At 37.7% G+C, this 26,004-nt stretch overlaps 1 protein-coding gene across 2 annotated transcripts in view; it reads right to left on the minus strand.

Annotated features, from left to right (window-relative positions):
- Positions 1-26,004, minus strand: part of LOC148945022 (uncharacterized) — a 54,968-nt gene that overhangs the window by 25,608 nt on the left and 3,356 nt on the right. The window contains exons 2-3 of one of the 2 annotated variants that reach the window (XM_089098569.1): positions 9,851-10,029; positions 6,769-6,939 (exon numbers count right to left, since the gene is read on the minus strand). In XM_089098569.1, the coding sequence (XP_088954695.1) occupies positions 6,769-6,939; positions 9,851-9,920 (241 nt within the window). In that variant the 5' untranslated portion in view covers positions 9,921-10,029. Of the gene's footprint in view, positions 1-6,768; positions 6,940-9,850; positions 10,361-26,004 lie in introns of those variants that run through there. The other variant, XM_089098570.1, reaches the window with a different exon arrangement.

Here is a 26,004-nt window from a genome sequence, read left to right on the forward strand (position 1 = left end):
GTGTTGTGGTATGCAAAAAGTCGGAAAGTAAAGACGTGTGGAAAAAGATAAGTACTTCAACTTGTAAAATGGGTTTAGGATGGACATTAAGAAAATAACTTGTTCTGAAAAGATATAATAAAGCCATAAAAAGTATTAAAAAATGGGGGCTCAGGGGCCTTTGGGGTGCTGGGGGTCCTTTAGGGCTGGGTGGTCCTTTGGGAGCCTGGGGGACCTTTGGGGGCTGGGGGAGGGCCTTTGGGGGTTCGGGGAGAGCCTTTGGGGGTCCGGGGGCCCTTTGGGAGCCTGGGGGACCCTTGAGGGCCGGGTGGTCCTTTGGGAGCTTGGGGGGACCTTTGAGGACCGGGCGCTGCCTTGGGGGGGGGGGTGGGGGGCGCGGAACCCTTTGGGGTTGGGGTAGGGGACCTCACGACACTGTTCAAATACAACTTGTGTATTATAACGACCACAGAGTTTCACTCTCAAATTCTCTTCTAAAATCATCTTTTAAAATGTCTCTAACTGTTTCACCGAAATAATTCCATAACCTGTCTAAAACGGTTTCGCCCAAATAATCCCTAAACGCAATTTCAGCGTATTCCTTTGGTTTTAGGCATCTCTGCGCTGACGCATTTCAAATTACTAAGAAACCTGATTCCGGCGCTAAAACAATTCATCGCTAAGATGTTTCTTGGAGAATTGTTTCCATGGCTTTTGGTTATTAATATCTTTTGGAGTTCGACCAGTAGAGTTGTTTCCGAGGCAAAGACATTAATGACTTGGATCTATTCCTGGAGAATCGTTTCTAGGCGAAAATTTTTAAATTCTGACAGATGATGTCATTGGTTGATTGATCTGTCAAGAAAGGGGAATTAATTTGTTGTTTCTAAGGGGAATTATTGATTCACGATAGGGGAATTGAGGTCGACAGCACAGGTGTTCCAAATTTCTGGAAACTCATAACATTCGCTGAGAGCGTGCACTTACAACAACAACAACAACAAAATCGACCTTGACATTCGCTGAGAGCGTGCACTTACAACAACAACAACATTGACCTTGACAATCGCTGAGAGCGTGCACTTACAACAACAACAACATCAAATAAATCGACCTTGACATTCGCTGAGAGCGTGCACTTACAACATCAATAACATCGACCTTGACATTCGTTGAGAGCGTGCACTTACAACAACAACAACATCAACACCTTTGGAAATTTAGGTCATTGACCCCATTAACCACGTGTTCTCCCTAGGGAGGCTATGCCCATATTTGGTGTTAAAAAAAGTTGTAGGTGGCAGCAGGGGTGGGCAATCGGACCTCCTGAGGCATCTCTACTCTTTATGAGCATCATTTCCTTATCATTTGTAGTGGTGAAGTATAGCACAACACAGGTGCGCAGTCTGTCAAGCCAGTATATATACATCCTCTTAATTATTTAAAAATAACTGCTTCTTGATTAATTTAAAATAAACACATTTTTCAATAAAAGTATTTCGAAGATAGCCTTAAGAGATATTGAAATTTAAAATGGTCAAAAGTTTAGTCATGTTATAAGTGAAAAATAAACCGTACAATAATTACTATGGATGAATAAACGACACCTTTTGCGAAAAGAAATTAAATTGAACCATCTAAGGAAATTTAAAACGAACAGAAAATACTCTAAATGAATAATGAGCCTAAAATAAACTATAATAAATAGCAGTTGGAAAAGCATTTGAAAAAAGACTGTCATTTAATCTTTACTAGAATCACGATCCGTTTAGAACAGATTGTCTTTTTTGATATATAACATTAGACAGCTAATTACTGCTCAATTTTCCAGGATTTTTTTTTCTATACATATTATTTAAATTTCTAATCCGTCGTTAGGAAAAAAGCAAAAAGACGGAGTACAACATAATACAAAAAGAAAAGAGAGAAAAAACAAAAATACGGAAGAAGCACTTAAAATACTACAGCAATGCTACTGACACAGAAGAGACGATCAGTAGTGCAAAAGCTTTGAGTTAAAATTTTCAATCTGTCTTTGAATGGCATGTCATCGTGATTCTGTTGCTGGGAAATGATTGACAAATGACAGTTTAAACTTCTTGTTACAATGAGGTTTATTTTGGCTCTTTAATTGGGTTGTAGTTATTGCAGAAACAATTATACTCTTTCTAACTAATAGATTGGCAATAATATAGAGTTTAACAGAAAATTCAGAATATTAACAAAACAAAGCTTTTAAAACCACACAACCTGGATTAAATAAAAAAAAACAAGCTTTTTTAACTGAAAGTAAGGAGCGATATTAAAACTTAAAACGAACAGAAATTATTCTGTACATGAAAGAAACTGTCTCCTCCTCAACGCCTCGCTCTTTACGCTAAAGTTTTTTATTGTTTTTAAATTTTTTTTATTTAATTTCTGAACGTTTTTCAACTAATGCAGGTTCGATGGCTCACCGTACATGAAACATTAAAACAAAATTTGCTTATTAATTTTGGCAGATTTGTTCCGAATATGAAAGGTCGGCCCCTCCTCAATTACTCTTACTCTTACCTTATTCTTTACTATTAAGTTTGACTGTTTACAAAAACTGAAACACGGGGGCCGTTTAATTAGAATAGGAAACTTTTTTAAAAGTGCTAACAGCTTTAGCATAGATAGCAAGGTATTGAGAAGGCAACCCTTCATACCCGGAATGGCTCACACTCTATGAAATATACCCCTCCTCCTCACGGAAAACTCCTGCGTGGAAATTTCAACCAACGTAAAGTGCACCCCACCCCCGTCAAAGTCCCTCCAAACAGTTCCTTCCTCGCTGAGAATCCCCCCTCTCTGTAAAATTGCTTGTGGACGGTTCACCCTGAAAAATTCTCCTAAGCATTTTCTCATTAGAATAAGACTTTAATCTCTAATCGGTTTCTCGATCACTCCAGGAATTTCCCCTTCCATGGAAATTATTTCCCAGAAAAAAAAACACGCGGGAAAAAGCCCCTGGATAGTTACCCCGGAACATCTCCATATAAAAAATTTGGCAAAGAGAATGTAAGACAATTAAAAAAAAAATCGTACAGTAATTCTGTCAAAATCCCCCAATGTAACATTTCCCCTAGAATATTCACTCCCCAAGAAAGATCCTCCGCATAGAAATCGATCCCAAGCACCCCCCCCCCCAGAAAAAAATGGCGGTATACTTCCCAATAACAAATACTATATGTAAACAATGGACAAAGTTCACAACTTGATGCCCTTCTCCCGGGGACTGTGGGGGTCATTTTGAACCTAAAGCCATAGTTATTAGATTTTTCGACTATGCTGAACAAAATAGCTATCTCAAAGTTTTGATTAAGCAACTTTGGGGAAAAAATAAGCGTGGGAGGGGGCTTAGTTGCCCTCCAATTTTTTTTTCACTTAAAAAGGGCACTAGAACTTTTGATTTCCGTTCGAATGACCCCACTCGCGATATTCTGGACCACTGGGTCGATACGATCATCCCTGAAAAAAAAAAAAAAAAAAAAAAAAAAAAAAAAAAAAAAAAAAACACACGCAACCATGATCTTTCTTCTGGGGAAAATACAAAATTCCACATTTTTGCGTATAGGAGCTTGAAACCTCTACAGTGAGGTTATCTTATATGCTGAATCTGATGGCGTGATTATCATTAAGATTCTATGACTTTTAAGGGGCGTTTTCCCCCTTTTTCCAAAGTAAGGCAAATATTCTCAGGCTCTTAGCTTTTGATTGGTAACACTAAACTTGATGAAACTTATATGTTTCAAATCAGCATAAAAATCCAATTCTTTTGATGTATCTGTTGGTATCAAAATTCCGTTCTTTAGAGTTTTGGCTACTAATTAGCCGGGTAACTCCTTACTTTCAGTTCGTTACCACAAACTGTTTGACTGTTTCGTGGTAAATTGATAAGGGTCTACCTGTGCTCGGATAATGCCAATTTAAGTACGAAGCCTACTATGTGCTTAGTAAAGGTCATTAAAATATAATCAACAATTGTACTTCCTAGGGATATCAAAGTGGAATGGTGAATAATGCCGTACACAAAGTTTTAAGAGAAGAACAGTGCGGTTTTAGAAAAGGTAGAGGATGCGTCAACCAAATTTTCATTCTTAGGTTAATAATTGAGAAGTGCCTGAGTTGCCAAACACCTTTGGTCCGTAGTTTTATAGATTATGAGCAAGCGTTCGATTCTGTTAATAGAAGAGCTTTAGCAAAAATTTTATCCTTGTATGGTATACCAGACAAATACGCTAAAATGATTAGTACTATGTACGAGAATAACACTGCTGCGGTTAAGCTAGGAAATGAGATTAACAGCTGGTTTTGTATTAAATCAGGAGTCAAGCAGGGTTGTGTTCTATCTCCCTTTATATGGATCATTTTGATGGATTGTTTGTTAAAGACCACAGGAAAGGCAATGGAAGACCACGCAATCAAATGGGGAGGAAAAACTCTCCTGAACTTAGATTATGTTGATGATTTAAGCATCCTAGAGGAAAATCTGAGCAAAATGAATCAACTTTTAGAGGTTTTGCGAGTTCAGGGTGCTAGAATTGGTTTGAAAATTAATGTTAAGAAGACTAAGTCACTAAGGCTAGGAATAAGTGAAGATGAAAAGGTGACATTGGGTGATGAAAAGATTGATCAAGTGGGCAGCTTCACTTACGTTGGTAGTATTATTAGTAAAGACGGTGGGAGCAGTGAAAATGTTAAAAGTTGAATAGCCAAGGCTCAGGGTGTTTTTTCACAATTACAAAAAGTTTGGAAGAATAGGAAGATAAGTCTGCAAACCAAGATTAGAATATTAGAAGCTACAGTGATGACAGTAGTCAAATATGGCTCTGAAGCATGGGTGCTTCGAAAAGCGGATGAAGATTCGCTAGATGTATTCCAGAGAAATTGCTTAAGGATTTTTCTGGATACCCGGATGACTGACCGCATTTCAAACAATAGGCTGTTCGTAATATGCGGTTCAATACCGCTCTCTAGGGCTATAATGAAAGAAAGGTTGAGATGGCTAGGGCAAGTGGTGCGGATGAAGGATGACAGATTGCCGAAGATTGTTCTTCTCGGCCAACCTTTCTAGGGCTAAACAGAAAGCAGGTCGTCCTCGTCTGGGGTGGGAGGACGTCATAAAGAAAGATTAAAGGAAATGGGAACTTCGTGGGAGGGTGTAAAAAAAGAGGCTTTGAATAGATTGGGATGAAGGAGGAGCGTGCGTAGCTGTGTTGGCCTCAGGCGGCTTGGTGTTGCGGTGAGTTGTTAGTAGTAGTAATAGTAGTAATGGTGAATAATTAGAACTTTCCAACTTAATATAACTTATAATTTCTTAAAAGGGCTGAATAACTCTGAGGATAGAAAAAGACTTACAGGAAACTTTAAATCTCACAATTGTTTTGTGTCTGACATTTGAATTATATTTATGTGTTTTCCACGAATCCCAAAATACAAACTTAGCCATACTATTGCCTTTATGTAACGTTATTTGAAATCTTGATGAAATATTTCAAAGTTTATCCTAAACAGGATAAGACTTCTTCAAACAAAATAAGTTCGTATTAAAACCGATTCAGCAATACTCCTAGCTAGATCATACCTTTGTCATTGCTATCCACTTCCTGAGAGCCCGACTCAGACGGTGACGTGAAAATTCTTGGCGAAGTACCACTGATAAAAAAGATATGGGACGATAATTTGCAGGATCATTCCCTGATCCACCTTTTAAAATAATAATAACACAAACACGCCATACAACCACTGAGCAAATTATCATTTTCAAAAGAAAGATGGATAAGTCTCATTATCACAGGCAGAACAAACTTCGCTCTTTACTTTGTCCAGATTATTCTTCGATATTTACTTCGTTCAGTGTCTTTACTTCGTTCCGATTATTCTCCATAATAAGACGATTTAGATTTTCGACAAAGCGAATAGCAAAGTCTTCTACAATTTTTGATGACCTAAAGTCGACATTCCGGCAAAAATAAAAAAAAATAATACATTTGCAGGCAACTATTTCTCTACTGTTTTATTCTACAATTGAGAGATTCATCACTTTTTCACGAGTCTTGACTAAAATTTATATTTTACATTTGAACTCACCAGAATTTCATACCTGATTTTCCTTTTTATTATTGAAGCCAAATAGGAGTCGTTCCTCTAGTTCTGTATAACAAAAAATAAACCGTTCTGCACTGTTCAAACCTGACTCAAACTGCAGAGAATACATTCTGAATTTTTTTCTGAATCTAGTGTTTTCAACATAAGTAATATTCTACAATAAAACTTCTGGTTGGCAGTTCAGATCAAAAATCTCATTTTCTCCTTGTTTCAAAATATCATAATATATCATCTTAAAATCAGAATAAACAGATTTAACTATCGATTTATGATGAAATGTAAACACTATACAAAACTGTACAGTGTTGTTAATTTCTATCACTGTTATCATCATCACTGTCTATTAAAAGGATTTTATCCCTATTTGAAATTTTGTTTATTGTAAACACTATAGTTTTTAGGTGTATCCTCTACCTTTTAAAAAAAATCAATTTTCACCTATCCTCTTTAAAGTGGCAATTTGAAAACGTTCCAAACGTTCCTGTTCAGACTGAAAAACAGGTTTAACATATAGCAACACTGGACTGAGATAAGAGAAAAGTTTATTCTAAGATTAGCCTAAAGTCCGAGTATGCATTCCGCTTGTCCTAGTTATTCCTCAATAAACTATTATCCAACATATTTGATATTACGAAAAACAAAACGTTTGAGACATACCTTGCTTGTATAAATATGTGGAGCACAATTCCTGAGTGTCAGGTTCCAGTTTACACAGTCCTGAAAAGCCAGGAAAATTATCCAGAGGAACACCTTCATGTTTTTGAGGCAAAAAGAGGTCTGGACTGCCACAGAGCTCCTTACAGTAGCTTGATGAAGCATCTTCAACTTCTAAAACAAAATATTAATAAAAGAACATAAAGCACATCCAGCAATAAAGCTTACGAAATATAATAATCTAGGATTGGACAGGAGTTGAATACTGAAAATTTTTCAAAATGTTATGTAATTTTGGAGATGATAGAAAATATTTATATACTTAATATACAAATTTTACTAGCATAATGATGTAGTGACAATGTGACTGGATGACCTTGTTTTTGTGGAACCTATGTTTGGTTTCATATATTTAAATCAAATTAATCAATTTAGGGACTTTAGATAAACTACAAAAAAAAACGAGGTCTAAGCTTTAGACTCTAAAAATACTGTTCTGCAAAATACTATATATATATATATATATATATATATATATATATATATATATATATATATATATATATATATATATATATATATATATATATATATATATATATATATATATATACTTTGGCAGTTTTTCTTTAAATCTGATTTTACTAGTTATGTCTTCTTCAAACTTGTTTATGCAGCCTGTAGCAAAACCCTGGATAGGCCTAATTCAGAGTATCCTTAATGCCTTTGTGGAATCTTCCATTAGCCTCCTGAAGTCAATCAACATTAAATTCAATCAAAGTGTAACTAATCCAGCAAATTTTGACACAAAAAAAAAGTTGAAACTACACAAAAACTCACCCCACACAAAATCGAACCATGAAAACCTCAGCTTTTAAGAAGTTGATTTGCACAAAACTTGTCCTATTTAAATTCAACTCATTTAATTCACACCCAGTGGTACTCAACCAGTAGAAGAGATAACAACTAGCAGAATAGGAGAGTCTTAAGAAGAAGGAAGTTGTTAGGTGGTAAAGAAAAATGAACTACAATAATTTGAACAGAGTATTAAACAGTAAGGTGGTCATAATGAATGCAAAATTCCGGAGAAACTGGTTTAGGAGGCTAATATAAGACTCCATAAAGGTATTAAGAATAAAGACCCCACTGAAATAGGCCTATGTCGACTTTGGCTAGAGGCCGCCCAACAAAATTTGGAGAGGACTCAGAACTCAGGACTCAGCTGCCAAAGACTCAGAGAACTGAAGCTTTGCATAGAAAACAGATATAAAAAAAAGTCAAAACTCATGCATACAGTGTCAAAGAATAAGCAGCTGTTTGTACATAAATTGCTTATTTCCTCTATCTTCTCTCCTATTCTGGAATTATTAAATCAGGTTGAGCTATATTGTTAAGAAAAGGTTGTTTAAACTAAAATGAAACAAAGTAATTTTTTTATTGTCAGTAGTTGTTCATATGTTTGATATTCTTAAGACGGATGGAAAAGTACACACAACTCAACCTTACAAAGACTTGACATTTGAAAAGTTGATCTGCACAAAACTTGTCATATCAAAACTCAACTCTTATAAAATAAAACCGAAGAACATTTAAACAGTAAAGTAGAAACATCTTACAGAAGAGTTGAGTCTTAAGAAGGAGGAAGAAGAGAAGTTGTTAGTCTTTGAATAAGTTAAACTACAAAAGCTTGAAAAGAATGGTAAACAGAAAGATAATCACGATGTATTCAAACTCCGGAGAAACTGTTAAAGGAGGCATTAAGAAAAAAACCACTGAAATAGGCCTATCCTGGGTTAGTTTTTTTGTGTCAAAATTTGCTGGATTAGTTACACTTTGATTGAATTTAATGTTGATTGACTTTTCCATCTCTCCTAACAATATCAAACATGGTAATATTTGACAAAGAGTACTGTTAAAGAAAAAGTACTGTTAAAGGAAAAGTACTTTGTTTCGTTTTTGTTTCAACTAATATTTTTTTACAATGATGATCAATTTTATTTAACAACTCCAGAATAGGAGAGAGGAAAGAGGACAAATTCCTGCCCCAAACTGTACACAAATATGTGGTATCAGATCTAAGCCCTATACAAATTGAGTGCTGTTCAAGCTTAGAGGTTACTTGTACATATTTCCTGGAATTTTTCTTTAAAAAGTACTTCTGAAAATCTAAGAAAATTAGTTAATCAGGTATGGATTTCTTTTGGAGCGGAGGGAGGATTATCTTTGTTTTAACAGTTATAGACACGAATTTTAGTTTTTCTGGAAGAGGCTGAGCATGTTTCTTTGTTGTTACAAATTTTCTTTTACAATTTTTAAAATGAAAGGAGAAACAGCTAACAAAGTTGTTTTTTGTCAAATGCTAATTGTGATTACTTCTAATTATTGTTAACAATCTTGGATACTCCTGTGTAAAGAATAGAAATGCAAGCAAAAAGTCCTTAGACAATGTGCCAGCTTTCAACACAAACTTTTGGAAAATCCAAGGAAACCTGAGAACAATGTTGAAGGGAAATTGAGCTTAAAAATTTGCATTTAGATTAAGACAGTTGACAAAATTTACATTAAAACTAATTTTCCTGAATCTAGTTGAATATCCTGTAATACATTTTAGCAAACTTTTTTAACTTATTTGTAGGTACTATGCGGTAGTATGTATGGTTTTTTTTTCTTTTACTGTTAAACCAGTTAGAAACCATCAAAAAAGATAATTTTCAAAGACAGTAGAAGACAATTAAGAGAAGAAACATAAGCTAGAGATAAAATCATGGCTGCCCCATAGGAACGTCCAATATGGTGGTAATGTTTTTTTTCTATCATATCTGTAAAGAATGAGGGAAAGGTTGGTTGTATCCCCAAACTCTTAGAAAAATTATGGCTTATAAATTAATAATTAATGCGTTTTGAATTACAAAACAACTACTTTTAACCCCTTAAACTCTTTGGGGTTAAATTCAAGTGTTTGTGCAGTTGTTTTTCTTCTTTTTTTTACTCAAGACCATTTTATCAGAAGAGCAAAGAAAATTATTTACTAAAGCAAACCTATTTTCTTTTAATTATGGTATGGAAATTTAATTGGATAACTTACTATGTTTGACAGCAAAAGCTTCAGAAAAGGTGACATGATCAGCCATATTTGGAATTTGAGATGAGTCCATAGTAGAGTCGATGAACAGAGCTAAAGTGACTTATGGTACATACAACCCCATCAACAACACTAGCAAATGGTACTCCTATTTTACACTGGAAAGTAGAAGCACAACGTCCCTAGAAACAGATAAGTTATAATCCCCCCTATCAAGCACTTCAAATCCATTTTATCTTAGTAGAACAGAAAGCATAGGTCCAGCTAACTCATCTGTCAAGGTCATTAGAAACGGGATTCATTTTTTAAAAGAGGGGACAAAAATTCAAAACTGTGTTTTTGTTCTAACTGTATTTAAATGTGTAGAATTGGAATCTAATTTATGGTAATATATCACAGAAAACTGTAGAGCAGTTTTTTTTAGCTTAGAAAACCTGGTTTCCTAGAAAAGTGGAATTTTCAGGTTAGAGTCTTAACTAGGACCCTGCAAGATGATTTGTAAACACTTTCACTACTTCAGCAGTCAAAACCCTTTAAGAATGGGATGCTTATCCTCTTTCAATTTTTAGAATAGGGGGGACGTGTTAAAGAATAGCCTATTTTAATGTATACCAAAACTACACAGTAATGGTCCGGAAGAGGCTTTTATAAATTCAGAAAAAAATACACTTTCAGGATCATATCCAAATCTGAACTAGGGCCCAGAAAGATTTTTGAAACTTTTACCACAACTCAGATCATAAGCAGAGCAATGGCGCTGCCTAAGTAAAAAACGATGTTGGCACAATGTATTATTATTATTTTTTTTACATACCAGGGCACTTTGTGTTGAAGGAGTTTTCGTAGAAACTTTGAAAAGGGCTCATTCGATTGGAAATTGGAATGGCTCGTGCCCTTTTTAATATGTCGAAAGTGATTGGCAGGCAAGTAACACCCCTTCCACACCTACCATTTCCCCAAGCACATCCAATCAAAATTTTGCGATAGCCATTTTGTTCAGTGTAGTTGATTTCCAGATAGAAATTATGTTTTTGAGGAGAACACTCTCCCACAGCCCTTGGGGCAAGGGTTGTAAGTTATGCCCCTGGGGCATATAAAATGTTTATAGGAAGTGTTGTTGTAGAAACTTCAAAAAAAGGTCATTTGAATGGAAATTCAAAGGGCTAGTGCCCTTTTTAATAGTTGAAAGTGAGTGGAGGGCAACTACCCCCCCTCTCACGCCCCCCTTTTCCCCAAACACATCCAATAAAAATTTTTAGATAGCTATTTTGTCCAACGTGGTTGTTAATTCTGGAAATTAGCTTTTTGAGTATGAGACCCCCCCCCCACAGCCCTCCGGGCAAGGCTTGTAAGTTATGCCCGGGGGGCATATAAGGTTTTTATTGAAAGCACAGTCGTAGAAACTTCAAAAAGGGCTCATTTGATTGGAAACTGAAATGGCTAGTGCCCTTTTTAATAGTCGAAAGTGATTGGAAGGCAACTAACACCCCCTCCACGCCCACCATCTATCCAGACACATCCAATCAAAATTTCGAGATAGCCATTTTATTCAAGGTAGTTGAAAGGTCCAGAAATTATATCTTTGAGGATGACACTCTCCCCAAAGCCCTCAGGTTAAGGGTTGTAAGTTATGCCCTGGTGGTATATAAGGTTTTTATTGAAAGCTTTGTCGTAGAAACTTAAAAAAGGGCTCATTCGATTGAAAATTCAAAGGGCTAGTACCTTTTTTAATAGTCGAAAGTGATTGGAGGTCAACTAAACCCCCTCTCACACTGGCCTTTTCCCCAAACACATCCAATCAAAATTTTTAGATAGCCATTTTGTTTGAAGTAGTTAAAAAGTCTGAAAATTATTTTTTGAGGATGACACTCCCCCCACAGCACTCAGGGGAAGGGTTGTAAGTTATGCCCTGGGGGCATATAAGGTTTTTTTTTTATAGAAAGAGTTGTTGTAGAAACTTCAAAAAGTGCTCATTCGATTGGAAATTGAAAGGGCTAGTGCCTTTTTTCATAGTCGAAAGTGATTCGAGGGCAGGGAACCCCGCTCTTACGCCCACTATTTCCCCAAACACAATTACAATCAAAATTTTGAGATAGCCATTTTGTTCAACGTAGTTGAAAGGTCCGGAAATTATGTCTTTAACGATGACACTCTCCCCAAAATCCTCAGGGCAAGGGGTGTGAGTTCTGTCCTGGGGGCATATTAGGTTTTTATAGAAAGTTTTGTCGTAGAAACTTCAAAAAGGGATCATTCAGTTGGAAATTGAAAGGGCTAGTTGAAAGTGATTGGAGGGCAACTAACCCTGCTCTCACACCCACCATTTCCCCAAACACATCCAATCAAAATTTTGAGATAGCCATTTTGTTCAACATAGTTGAAAGGTCCGGAAATTATGTCTTTGAGGATGACAATCCCCCCACAACCCTCAGGGCAAGGGTTGTAAGATTTTCCCGGGGGCATTTAAGGTTTTTATAGAAAGTTTTGTCGTAGAAACTTCAAAAAGGGCTCATTCAGTTGTAAATTGAAAGGGCTAGTTGAAAGTGATTGGAGGGTAACTAACCCTGCTCTCACACCACCATTTCTCCAAACACATCCAATAAAAATTTTGAGATAGCAATTTTGTTCAACGTAGTTGAAAGTTCTGGAAATAAGGTCTTTTAGGATGACAATCCCCTCACATCCCTCAGGGCAAGGGTTGTAAGTTTTGCCCTGGGGGTATTTGAGGTTTTTATAGAAAGCGTTGTCGTAGAAGCTTCAAAAAGGGCTCATTCGACTGGAAATTGAAAGGGATAGTGCCCTTTTTAATAGTCAGAAGTGATTGGAGGGCAATTAACCCCCCTTTCACGCTCACCATTTCCCCAAACACATCCAATCAAAGTTTTGAGATAGCAACTTTCTTCAACGTAGTTGAAAGTTCTGGAAATTAGGTCCTTGAGGATGACAACCACCCCCCTCCAGTCCTCAGGGCAAGGGTTGTAAGTTATGCCCTGGGTGCATATAAGGTTTTGTTGAAAGTGTTGTCGTAGAAACTTCAAAAGGGCTCATTCGATAGCAAATTGAAAGGGCTAGTGCCGTTTTTAATAGTCGAAAGTGATTGGAGAGCAACTAACGCCCCTCTTACGCCCACCATTTCCCCAAACACATCCAATCAAAATTTTGAGATAGCCATTTTGTTCCAAGTAGTTGAAAGTTCTGAAAATTAGGTCTTTGAGGATGACAACCCGCTCACAGCCCTCAGGGCAAGGGTTGCAATTTATGCCCTGTGGGCATACAAGGTGTTTATAGAAAGGGTTGACACAGAAACTCACAAAGAGTTCCTTTGATTGAAAATTGAAAGGGGTAGTGCCCTTTCTAATAGTCGAAAGTGATTGGAAGGCTTGACATTTTTATAGTAAAGAGCAATGTGGGTACAATGTATTATACAATGTATTTGATTGGAAATTGAAAGGGGTAGTGCCCTTTCTAATAGTCGAAAGTGATTGGAAGGTTTGACATTTTTATAGTAAAGAGCAATGTGGGCACAATGTATTATTTGTTGTTTGTTTGTTTAGACCAGGTCACTTCGTATTGAAGGAGTTGTTGTAGAAACTTTGAAAAGGACTCAATCGATTGAAGATAAAAAGGGCTAGTGCCCTTTTTAATTGTTGAAAGTGATTGGAGGGCAACTAATCCCCCTCCACGGACACCCTCCCATTTGCCCATTATGTTTAAAAACTAAATGTTGCCTTAAGATTAAATCAAAATGCACTGTGTTAATGCTAATTCCCAATAAGGCATCTCAGCAGTATTCCAATATAGACTGAGGGTATTATGTTCAAACTTTCGCGGCTACTTCTGCTCTTAAAATTTAACCAAATCAAAACAGCGTAAGTGTATCCAAGCTATCAAAAAAAGTAAACAGATTTTTTCAGATTTTTCGCCTGATATAATTTGCACTTACTAAAAAAAAAAAAAATACAAATGAATGTGCATTGTCAGTTTAATATACATATACTGATTTTTATTAATAAAAATGTTAATATTATTTGATTTATTGAAGTTATAAAAGTAAAAACATTTATATTTTTTTCAGTAAAGTGCAAATTATCTTCTGGCCTTGGGAAGGCATAGGGGTTTTGAGCCCAACTTATGTTAATTTCTGCTCGTTTTGAGTTTGACTCGTTTATTTATTGTAATTTCTGCTCGTTTTGGGTTTCATTTATTTATCAATGCTGATTTGTAGTAGTTTCACGCTTGGTAGATTATTTGATTTTATTTTTTCTCATTTTTGGCTCAATGGGGTTCTTAACTTTTCTTTGAAAAAACTTATTTTGTGGAAAACGTTTTTTTTTAATTAATCTTTCTTGAAAAGCTTGAAAGATTACTGCAATGATAGGTCTATTGATGGTTTTAATACTTGAAACATTATGTCAATTAATAAAACAAAAACTAGATATATAAAAGATGCAAGTTACAACCAACTCAAACTCAACACCACTTATCCCAAGGGACAAGACTATTGGAGGGTATAATGTCAGCAGTTGCCGGTAAAAAAAATTCATTCACCAAATTTCTTTTTTACTCAAAATTAAAAACGGCAATCATCTAAGCCCTGGAAATAAGAAAAGGGTAGACATATTAACAAAGCTTGGCAATATCTCTCTGAGTGGATCTTAGGCCTTGGATTCATTCCCAGAGGTTTTATTGACCTAACTAAACTACTTTCCTGGAAGTAAGAAGCCTCAAAACTAGAATTTTACCAAGTTTATGAGGAATTAAAACCATTTAATCATTTATCAAGGGGGTCACCTAGTACAGTTATTAATGGGACATTCAAGGATTTAAGGGACTGCAATAGCAGGCACATTTTGTTTAGGCAATGACACCTTTGCAAATCACTCGATCTACTTCTCCATTTGCTTGTTGGTGTTGTGACTCTATTCATGGGCACCTATAGGCTGAATTTTAGGGGGGAGGGGCTTACCTGGTCTAATCGACACTTCCAGTGCTGTATAACTGAAATTTCAAGACAAAATATCATAGGCAGCGGGATAGCGCTGCTTAAGTAAAGAGCGATGTGGTAACAATATATTGTTTTTTTAGACCAGGGCACTTCTTATAGAAAGAAATGTCATAGGAACTTCAAAAGAGCTCAAGGAGGGCAACCAGCTCCCCCTCCACCACGTCAATCACTTCCCCAAACACATCCAATCAAAATTTTGAGATAGCTATTTTGTTCAGTGTAGTTTAAAGGTCCAGAAATTATGACTTTGAGAACGACCCCCCCCCCCACAACCGTCAGAGCAAGGGTTGTAAGTTATGCCCTGTGGGGATATAAATTATTTTATAGAAAGGGTGGTTGTATAAACCTCAGAGGGGATTCATTTGATTGGTAATCAGAAGTACTACTGGCCTTTTTAACAGTCAAAAGTGATTGGAGGTCATCCAACAACCCCCCCACCCCCATGCACTAATCAATTCCCCAAACACATTCAATCACAATTTTTGAGATGGCCATTTTATTCAGTGTAGTTGAAAGGTCCAGAAATTATGTCTTAGAGGATAACTCCCCCCCCCCTATAGCCCTCAGTTGAAGGTTGTGAGTTACGCCCTGGGGGCATATAAGGTTTTTTTTATAGAAATGGTGGTGGTATAAACTTCAAAGAGGGCTCATTGGATTGGTAATCAGAAGTTATAGTGCTCTTTTTAAGAGTCAGTGATTAGAAGCCAAATAGCCCCCTCCCCCTCACACACACGTCGTATTTTCCCGAAATGCATCTGATACAAATTTTAAGATGGCCATTTGTTGTCGTAGAAACTCCAAAAAGGGCTCAGTCGGTTGTTAATTGAAAGGGCTAGTGCCTTCTTCAATAGTCAAAAGTGATTGACTATTGACCCCCCCCCCCCGCCCATCATTTCCCCAAACACTTCCAGTCAAAATTTCGAGATAGTTATTTCGTTTGACGTAGCTTAAAAGTCCAGAAATTATGTCTTTGAGGATGAGAACCCCCTCACAGTCCTCAGGGCAAGGGTAATAAGGTATGCCCCGAGGGCATTTAAGGTTTTTATGGAAACGGTGGTCGTGCTAACTTCGGCAGGGCTCATTGGATTGGAAATCCGAAGTTGAAAAGCCATTTTTAAGAGTCAAATTTATTGGAGGGCAGCTATAACCCCCCACGTCATATTTTCCCCCACTGCATCCAATAGAAATTTTAAGATAGCAATTTGTTCAAAAATAGTCCAAAGATCTCATAACACGGCCTTTGGGGTTGACACAACTCCCCGAAGTATGGGGATAAGGGTTTTAAGTTATGCTCTGAGGGGATTTAAGGTTTTTATGAAGAGGTGGTCTTGTGAACTTTAGAGGAGGCTCATTTGATTGGAAATGCATTGTTCTAGTTCCATTTTAAAAGTCAAGCGTGACGGAGAGAAAATAGTCCCCCCTCTCCCTTGTATTCTCTTTTCCCCAAACACATTTGATTGAAATTGTGAGACAGCCATTCTGTAGCCAATAGTCCAAAGAGAATATAACAATGTCTGCAATAATTAAATATAAGAATTATTTAGGTGGACGTTGAACTAAATCAAAACAAACTATGAGCATGTAAACTTTTAAAAAAGTGACAAAGCAATATCTCAAGAACAATTTATATTATTAAGTTAGATCTTTAAGAGTAAGTTGTGGGGGATTTTGAACTAGCCAGAAAGCACTACGTGTATACTTTTAGTACAAAAACTACAGTTACTGTAACTAATGACACTAAGAGCATTAAGGTGAAACTTCTAGGAAGTGTTTAGGGGGTGTTTTAATTAAAAGAAAAGCTGTATACATGCAGGTATTCAAAAAGGCATATAAGCAATATCATAGGCAGCACCACTCTATAATAGCTAGAAGAATCTTTGAAACATTTAAAGAAGCTTATTCAAAGGAAAAAGAGATTGGAGGGTCTCTCAAGCCCGTCAGCCCGTCTCTCAAGCCGATTTATTTCCCAAACACATCTAGTCAAAATTTTGAGACAACTATTATGTTCAGCATAGTAGAAAGGTCCAGCAACTATGTCTTTAGGGATATTGAGCATGTCAAATCCCCACAATTATGCCAAACTATGGATTCTTATAGAAACAAAAAACAACAAAAAGATAGAAAATATTTTTTGTCATGAAAATGACTTTGTCAATAAAAAACAAACAGAAATTCACCTAAAAAAACTGTTTCCACAAAACAAGCTTTTCAAAGAAAAGTGAAGAGCTCCATTAAGCCGAAAATGGGCAGAAATCAAGTCAAGTAACCATCCAAGCATAAAACTACCACAAATCACTATCAATAAGTAAATGAAACTCAAAATGAACAGAAATTAGAATGAATAGCCAACTCAAACTCGAAACGAGCAAAAATTAACATTAGTAGGGCTGATAACCCCCATGCCTTCTCAACACCAGAACATAATTTGCACTTCTGAAAACAAAATATGTTTAAATGTTTTCATTTTTTTTTACTTAATAAGTAAAAAACTTTTTTTACTCACTTTTTATTTTAAGGAAGATATCAGTATAGGTATATTATACTGACAATCCATGGTAATTTTTTTTTTCAGTAAAGCCTAAGTCATGTTCGGGTCTTGAGAAGGCATGGGGTTTGTTAGCCCTGGTAATTTAATTTTTGCTCGTTTTGAGTTTCACTTGGCTATTTATTATAATTTCTGCTGGTTTTGAGTTTCATTTAATTGCTGATAGTGATTTGTGGTTGTTTTATGCTTGGAAGATTATTTGACTTTATTTCTACCCATTTTTGGCTTAAAAGAGCTCTTTACTTTTCTTTGGAAAACTTGTTTTGTGGAAAGTATTTTAAATTAATACAAATATACGACATCGTCATTTAGCCAGGGGGGGGGGGTTGGTGCCCCCTTGCCCCCCCCCTTATGGGCGCCCATGACTACTACAAAAGCTTTGTGCTTTTCATGGTCCTCCTTTGGGCTATCACCAGATGAAGAGATAATTCCCCTCATAGCAAGAGTTTTGAACAGCATCTATTCTACACCTAGTCAGGGGGTGGGGTGAAGCAACCCCCTAGATTTATGACAGTAAATTCTTTTTATTTTGTATACCTTGGTATACCCCTCACCCCCCCCCTAGATTATGATGCCCAAACCACTACTGTTGTGAAGAATACATTCTTTCATTTCAGTTGTTGCCAAAGAGAAAGGGAGAGGAGGGGGTTAGTTCTAGAAAGTTGTTAGGTATTAAAAAGTCATAACAATTAGTATATTGAGAAAGAAAGTAAAATTAAGCATTAAGTAGTGTGTTCATATTGTCTTCAGCTCAGGAATAGAATATGGTATAAGTGCTATGATTTTTCTATGTAAGTCCCCTCCCCCATTTGCTGTTTAACTTGTCTATAGCCTAGTAATGGAATATGGTATAAGTTAACCCTGATAATTTTCCTCAGTAAGCCCCCCCCCCAAAAAAAAAAAACTTCATGGGCTCCCATTCTTGCTATTTTCACACAATGGTTAAGCCACTCTCATCCATGTTTCATATATACTTGGGATAGAAAGGATGCCTAGTCAAAACACCATGTAGCTTGGAGAACAAGATGCTAACATAGCAAGAGTTTGGCTATACACAAGAGTTTGCTGATTTGGCATGTTTGCCATTAGGCTTTCTTAAGATGTCATTGCAAAATAATCCTGGCCATTTAGTTTCTGTTTATAGTTGTTATTTGTATACATAGAACATCTCCCAAGTACCAAAACTTGGGACAGTCCCAAGTGACAACACTTGGGACAGTCCTAAGTGTTGAACCAAACACTGTCACCAAACTAATTCAATTTTGATTTTAAATGGTGAAAAAAACTTTTCAGACCCACCAAATCTATTTCACAAGGAACTAATCATCTTAGATTGCAGCTTGGAGCAATCTAAGGATTGTTTCCTTATATAGCAAAAGAGTTGATGATTAAAAGTTGTTTTGTGACCAGGTGCAATTGGCTGATTAGTAGCTTCACAGTTGAGTGTACAATCCCTTGAAGACCACCCAGCATCCAGCCTTTGGTTAAAAAAGTCAAAAGATTCAGCAGTAACTGTGTCTTCAGAGAGTTTATTCCACCTGTTGACAATTCTTGAGGAATAGAATTGAATATGGACTCTGCTTAGGGTAGACTACTTAAAAAGTTTCAGCCAATGACATATGGTTCTTGAATTAGGACCAACAATACGAAATAATGCTAGGAGAGTGTTGGCCTTCATTAATTTGTAGGTTACAAAAGCACCACCTCTATTTCTTTTGGTGGTTGGCGTTTAACCCCCCCCCCCCGCAAAAATACCCCCCATGGAAATAAGGCTTTCCAAATTCAAGCCTTTTATTTGAGTTTTATTTTTTAAGTTTCCATAGGGGGAAGGAATTTTGGTACTTGTTTATTATGCACCACTCACTCAAGCTTACACTGTGTAAAATTCAAGAACAAACCATTTTTTTTTTTTTGTTAGTTTCTTGTTACTTTAGAAATAAATTTGGGCTATATATTTGCACATTAGGGGGGGGGGTGAAGTATAGTAGGTCTGCATACGAAATGTGTTTGGTACAATTATCCTATGTATTAGATAGATAGATAGATAAGTATATTTTAAAGCCAAATATATGGCCATAAACACAGAGAAATAACATAAATGAAAGGCAAAAATAACATAAACTTTGATCAGTGATCATCATAGAACACTTAAATGAAACACTACATTAACTTAATAATAGTACTTAATACTTGGAAAAACGGTTATTGAAAAAAAAACCCACTTAAATGAAATGCCTAGAACAATTTCTCCTGTATAAAAGAGTTGGGAGTTTCAGCTTAGCTAGTCTTGCAGGGCAAGAAAGCTCCCATATGCCAGATATCATTTTGGTGGCATATCTCTCCATTTCTTCCAAAACTTTTATATCTTTTTTAAAATATGAGGAGGCCAGAGACATCCCAGCTTCAAGCTTAGGTTGAACTAGTCCCTTATACAGAAAACTAATTATTTTTGGGAAATTACTGGAAAGGGTATGCTTACTCAGCCCCACAGTTGAATTACCACATGCAGCAGACTTCTTAGCATGGGTAATGAATTTTAATTTGTTGTCAATGGTGATTCCAAGACCTTTCTCATTGTTTACAGAGGAGATTGGGTGGCTTGAGAGAAAATAAAAGCAACAAGGATTCATTTTGCCAATGTGAATGATATAGCCCTTGGTAACATTGAATTCAAAAAATCAAGTCTCAGTCAATTGTCAAAGTAGTCCAAGATTATTATGTAGAAGGGAATGATCTTCACATGACAAGGCTGGTCTAAGAAGCTTTGAGTTGTCAGCATAGAATGTTAATTTACTGTTGATAGTAGAAGGAGTAACATTGATAAAAGATATTAAATAGTGTAGGAGACAAAACACTTCCCTGAGGAACTCTGGTCAAATCTTGCTTAGAAGAAGAAAGAATACTGTCCCCAGAGCTGAACAAACTGAGATCACTGGTGAAGAAAATCAAGGATCCAGAGCAGGGATTTCTCTTCAATCTTGACTGTACATAGCTTGATTGCAAATGGCTTGTGACAAACTTTGTCAAAAGCTTTTGAAAAGTCAAGCAGAATCATGTCAGCAGGCATCCCAGTATCAAGTAACTTAGTGAAGTGGTCATAGGATTTAAGGAGATTGGTATGAACAGATCTTCCAGAACAAAAGCCATGCTGTGACCTGTGCAAGAGATTATTTGCTTCAAGATCCCATATAACAGTAGAATTGACTATTCTTTCAAGAAGGTCACTGTTGTTATGCTTATGCCTATAGGTCAATAATTTTCAGCAAACAACAAAAGCACAAAGAACAATAGGGAAATCTTTCTGCAAGACAGTGGAGATAATTTGAATGAATATCAATTTTCAGCAAGGTCATTTCTACCTTTCTCAAATAAGCAAACAATATGGGCAATTTTCATCATTTGGGACAAAAATGATTATTATATTTGCAAAAAGCACAAAAAGGCATCAAGTGGTATATTCACTTTATTTGTAAGTCAATAATATGAACTGTGAAATATTTACTGAAGTTTGCCTACTTGACAGGTCTAGGCTACATCTGTTGAAATTTTGGAAAAAAAAATAATAATTAGATCTTAATTTCCAGTTTTTGTTTTGAACATTGTCCTCTTTGCCCAATCATTTTGGGCTAAACAGGGTGTATATGTATGACCATTCCATTACATAAGGAAACATGTTAAGAAAACAATTCCTACTTCATAATATGCAAAATAATCATAATCAACATATTTTCAAGGGGGAGAACCTTTATCTTCACTCCTCTCCTTATTTTTTCCAACTTTGCAAAAAAAAAAAAAAAAAAAAAATTATGAGAAAAACCACACTTTTTATAAATGTTTATATTTTCAAATTTATGCTGGATGATATGCCATCCTACAATTTTTTTTTGGTACTTGTCTACTATATAAAACACATGCAAGAAGTGAAGTTTGATGGATATCCACTCTTTGACTATTGGAAAAAATTAGTTTATAAGCTTATATAGAATGGTACTATCCAATCTCCTTATAATTAAAAACATTTTAGTCATCTAGTTGGAAAATTTTGCCCATCTGTGTAGCATCCCGCTGAACTTGCTTGCTTATTAGTTTAAGTGTTGTTTTTGTTATGTGCTTATATTTAGTGCTGCTTTGCTTTGCTCTGCTTGTGTGCTTATATTGTTGTATTTACATGCAAGACTTATGTTTCTAGGTTCTCTCTCTGGTAAATCAGAGAAGGTTCAGTGTGCCTATCTACTCATATGGATTGGCGAAAAAGGAAGAGACATTTTCAAAACTTTTGACATTGAAGCGGATGATGCAAATTAAATCCAGCCTTACCTTTTGAAATTTCGTGAATATGCTGCGCCAAAGAAGAACAAAGTGTTTGCCAGATATATCTTTCAGAAACGTGACCAGCGTGATGGAGAGACACTTGAGAAATACATCACATAACTGAAGTTATTAGTCAAGCCATGCAAATACCATGATCCAAAAGAGATGACCAGAGATAAAATCGTCTGTGGCATCAGAAATCCAAGAATACGAGAGAAACTTTTAGCTGAAGGCAACAGCTTAACACTGGAGAGAGCAGTAGAAGTTTGTAGGATCTATGAAACGACCCAATCACAGCTGAAGTCATTCGACAACAATTCCCACCATCCCCCGATCAAACAGAAAGTGGATGTAGTATACCGGAAACAACCAAAACCAGCAGACGCGAGATCAAGATCGAGAGGCACAGAGTGCTACTTCTGTGGAGGAATCTATGGCCCCGGACACAGCTGTCCTGCCAAAGGGAAAACATGCTCAAAGTGCAGAAAGTTAAACCACTTAACAAAAGTATGCTGCAGCAAAGTTGTGAATGCCATCGAAAATGACAAACGGAGCCGAATAGCAGAAACTGCTGAAGAGGATGAAATACTGCTATACGCTGTACAGCAAGATGGGAGTAAGGATGAGGCGTTTGTTCCACTGAAGATCAACAATCAGACTACTGTAAGCTTCAAAATCGATACTGGGGCTCAGGCAAACATCATACCACAACACTACTTCAATCTCCTTGCCCCAAAACCACTTATACAGCCAACAAAGCCAAAACTCACCAGCTACTGTGGCTCAACCATCTCAACAGTTGGAACCTGCTTCCTATCATGCAGCTACAATGAAACCTCTGAACAGAAACATAGGTTTTTCATAGTTGGAGGAAATTCTGTTCCTATCCTAGGATTCAAGTCTAGCAAAAATATGAACCTGGTGAAACTTGTCCTTAATATAGACGCCTCAGATGACGGCAAGTCGACGCCAGATCTGAAGCCACTCCTTGAACAATGCAAAGAGTTGTTCTCTGGCATCGGGAAAATACAAGGCGAGTGCAAGATTCACCTCAAGGAAGGATTTATGCTGACAGCATATCCCGCCAGAAAAGTGCCTATTGCGATGCGTGAGAAATTGAAACAAGAGCTGGACAGACTGGAAAGTTTGGGGATAATAGGAAAGGTGGAAGAGCCTACGGAGTGGGTCAACTCGATGGTGCTAGTTGAAGAGAAGGATGGAGGCGTGAGACTTTGTATCGATCCGGTAGACCTCAACAAGGCCATCAAGCACCCTCATTACCCGATCCCGACTTTCGAAGACGCCATTGCCAATCTGAGTGGTGCAAAATATTTCTCAAAGCTTGATGCCTGGGGTACTGGTTGCTTGTGCTCTCAAAAGCAGCTTCAGACCTCACAACATTTAACACAATCTACAGCAGATACCGTTGGAAGAGATATCCCTTCGGGTTGATATCTGCCCAGGACGAGCTCCAGTGGAAGATGGAAGAGATATTTCAAGGTTTGGAAGGTCTTAAAATACTCGTTAATGACCTACTTATCTACGGAGCCACCCGAGAAGAGCACGACAGAAGACTTTCAGACTTGTTTGAAAGAGCTAAACAGAAGGGTGTGAAATTCAACAGATCAAAGTGCCAGATTGCAGTCCAGCCAGTCTGCTACTTTGGTCACATCATCAGCAATGCTGGCATTAAACCAGACCCCAAGAAACTCCACGCTATCAACAAGATGCCTACCCCAAAATCGGAGGAGGAGCTGCAGACTCTCCGTGGAATGCTGAACTTTCTCTCGAGGTACATCCCAAACCTGGCAACACAGAACCGACCATTAAGGGATCTGATTAAAGCTAACGAGTTCAAATGGAAAGAGCTCCACACCACATGTCTCAACCAGCTCAAAGATTCCATAGTAACCAACCTGGCTTTCTTCAACAGCTCCAGCCCAACCCTTGAGCTCGAAGTTGACGCCTCAAAACATGGACTAGGAGCACAAATATCCGCGAGCGGCAAAGTCTTTACTTATGCATCAAGATTGCTGAGTAAATCCGAACAGAACTACTCACAGCTGGAGAAAGAACTCTTTGCCATAGTCTATGGCTGCCGTCATTACCACCACTACCTATACGGAAGGAAAGTCCAGGTCATCACGGATCATCAACCACTCAAATCCATACTAATCAAACCTCTCCATACAGCACCACCAAGGATTCAACGCCTGATGATGTACATACAGCCATATGACTTGACTTTCAAGTACCGGGCTAGTAAGGAAATCCCTGTTGCAGATGCACTCTCCAGACTACACCTTCCAGACATTGACAAAGAATTACATGAAGAGATCGAAATCTTTGTACATTTGTTCATAAAATCCATACCCCCCACGGGCAGCAGACTTGAGGAAATCAAACAGGGGACCTTGACACATCACGAACTCCAAGCGCTGAAGACTGTCATCTTGGAGGGATGGCCCAACAACAGGAGACAATGCCCAAACACCATAGTCCAGTACCAGAGTATTTGCCAAGATCTCTCAACGCATAACAATCTGATCTTCAAAGGTTCGAGAATCGTCATTCCTACCACTCTACAAGATGACGTCTTAAAGGGACTACATTCCGCTCATTTGGGCACAGAAAAAACCAAGCAAAGAGCCCAAATGATCGTTTACTGGCCAGGTATCGGAAACCCCAAAATCGAAGGAGGAGCTGCAGACTCTCCGTGGAATGCTGAACTTTCTCTCGAGGTACATCCCAAACCTGGCGACACAGAACCGACCATTAAGGGATCTGATTAAAGCTAACAAGTTCAAATGGAAAGAGCTCCACACTACATGTCTCAACCAGCTCAAAGAGTCCATAGTAACCAACCTGGCTTTCTTCAACAGCTCCAGCCCAACCCTTGAGCTCGAAGTTGATGCCTCAAAACATGGACTAGGAGCACAAATATCCGTGAGCGGCAAAGTCTTTGCTTATGCATCAAGATCGCTGAGTAAATCCAAACAGAACTACTCACAGCTGGAGAAAGAACTCTTTGCCATAGTCTATGGCTGCCGTCATTACCACCACTACCTATACGGAAGGAAAGTCCAGGTCATCACGGATCATCAACCACTCAAATCCATACTAATCAAACCTCTCCATACAGCACCACCAAGGATTCAACGCCTGATGATGTACATACAGCCGTATGACTTGACTTTCAAGTACCAGGCTAGTAAGGAAATCCCTGTTGCAGATGCACTCTCCAGACTACACCTTCCAGACATTGACAAAGAATTACATGAAGAGATCGAAATCTTTGTACATTTGTTCATAAAATCCATACCCCCCACGGGCAGCAGACTTGAGGAAATCAAACAGGGGACCTTGACACATCACAAACTCCAAGTGCTGAAGACTGTCATCTTGGAGGGATGGCCCAACAACAGGAGACAATGCCCAGACACCATAGTCCAGTACCAGAGTATTCGCCAAGATCTCTCAACACACAACAATCTGATCTTCAAAGGTTCGAGAATCGTCATTCCTACCACTCTACGAGATGACGTCTTAAAGGGACTACATTCCGCTCATTTGGGCACAGAAAAAACCAAGCAAAGAGCCCAAATGATTGTTTACTGGCCAGGTATTGGAAAAGATATTGAAACGTTTATCCAAAGATGCGATGCCTGCACTCACACAATGTCAAACAATCAAAAAGAGCCAATGATTCCCATGCCAATCCCGTCACTACCATGGCAGCACGTGGGATGCGATTTGTTCAAATGGAATGGGAAGCAGTATGCAATAATGGTTGACTATTACAGCTGCTATTTTGAGGTGGACAACCTAGCCTCCACCACCACTTCTCAAGTGGTCACGAAACTCAAAGGCCACTTTGCTCGCCATGGAATACCAGCCATTCTCACTTCTGATAACAGGCCACAGTTCAGTTCCAGCAAATTCAGGCTATTCACGAAAAACTGGGGCATCGAACATCAAACGTCTAGCCCTTATCACCCCACGGCAAATGGGCTTGTCAAGAAATGCATGCAAACCTGCAGGAGAATCTTGAACAAGTCCAAGATCAGTGGACAGGACCCATACATCGGCATCCTAGAATACTGGAACATGCCCGTAGACGGTATGGCAGCTCCAGCCCAGCTGCTCATGAGCAGGCAGCTGCGATCAGTCCTCCCTGTCACGCAGCAGCACCTAGAGAAGAATATTGTGCCCAAAGCAAGCTTTCGGACACACAGAGAGAAATCTAGAGTGCAACAGAAGGAGTACTACAACAGGACCGCTAAATCCCTGCCCAAAATC

This window comes from Artemia sp. Qi Xiang Cuo, chromosome 13 (genome assembly GCF_049724085.1).
Source record: "Artemia sp. Qi Xiang Cuo chromosome 13, ASM4972408v1, whole genome shotgun sequence".
Taxonomy (NCBI): domain Eukaryota; kingdom Metazoa; phylum Arthropoda; class Branchiopoda; order Anostraca; family Artemiidae; genus Artemia; species Artemia sp. Qi Xiang Cuo.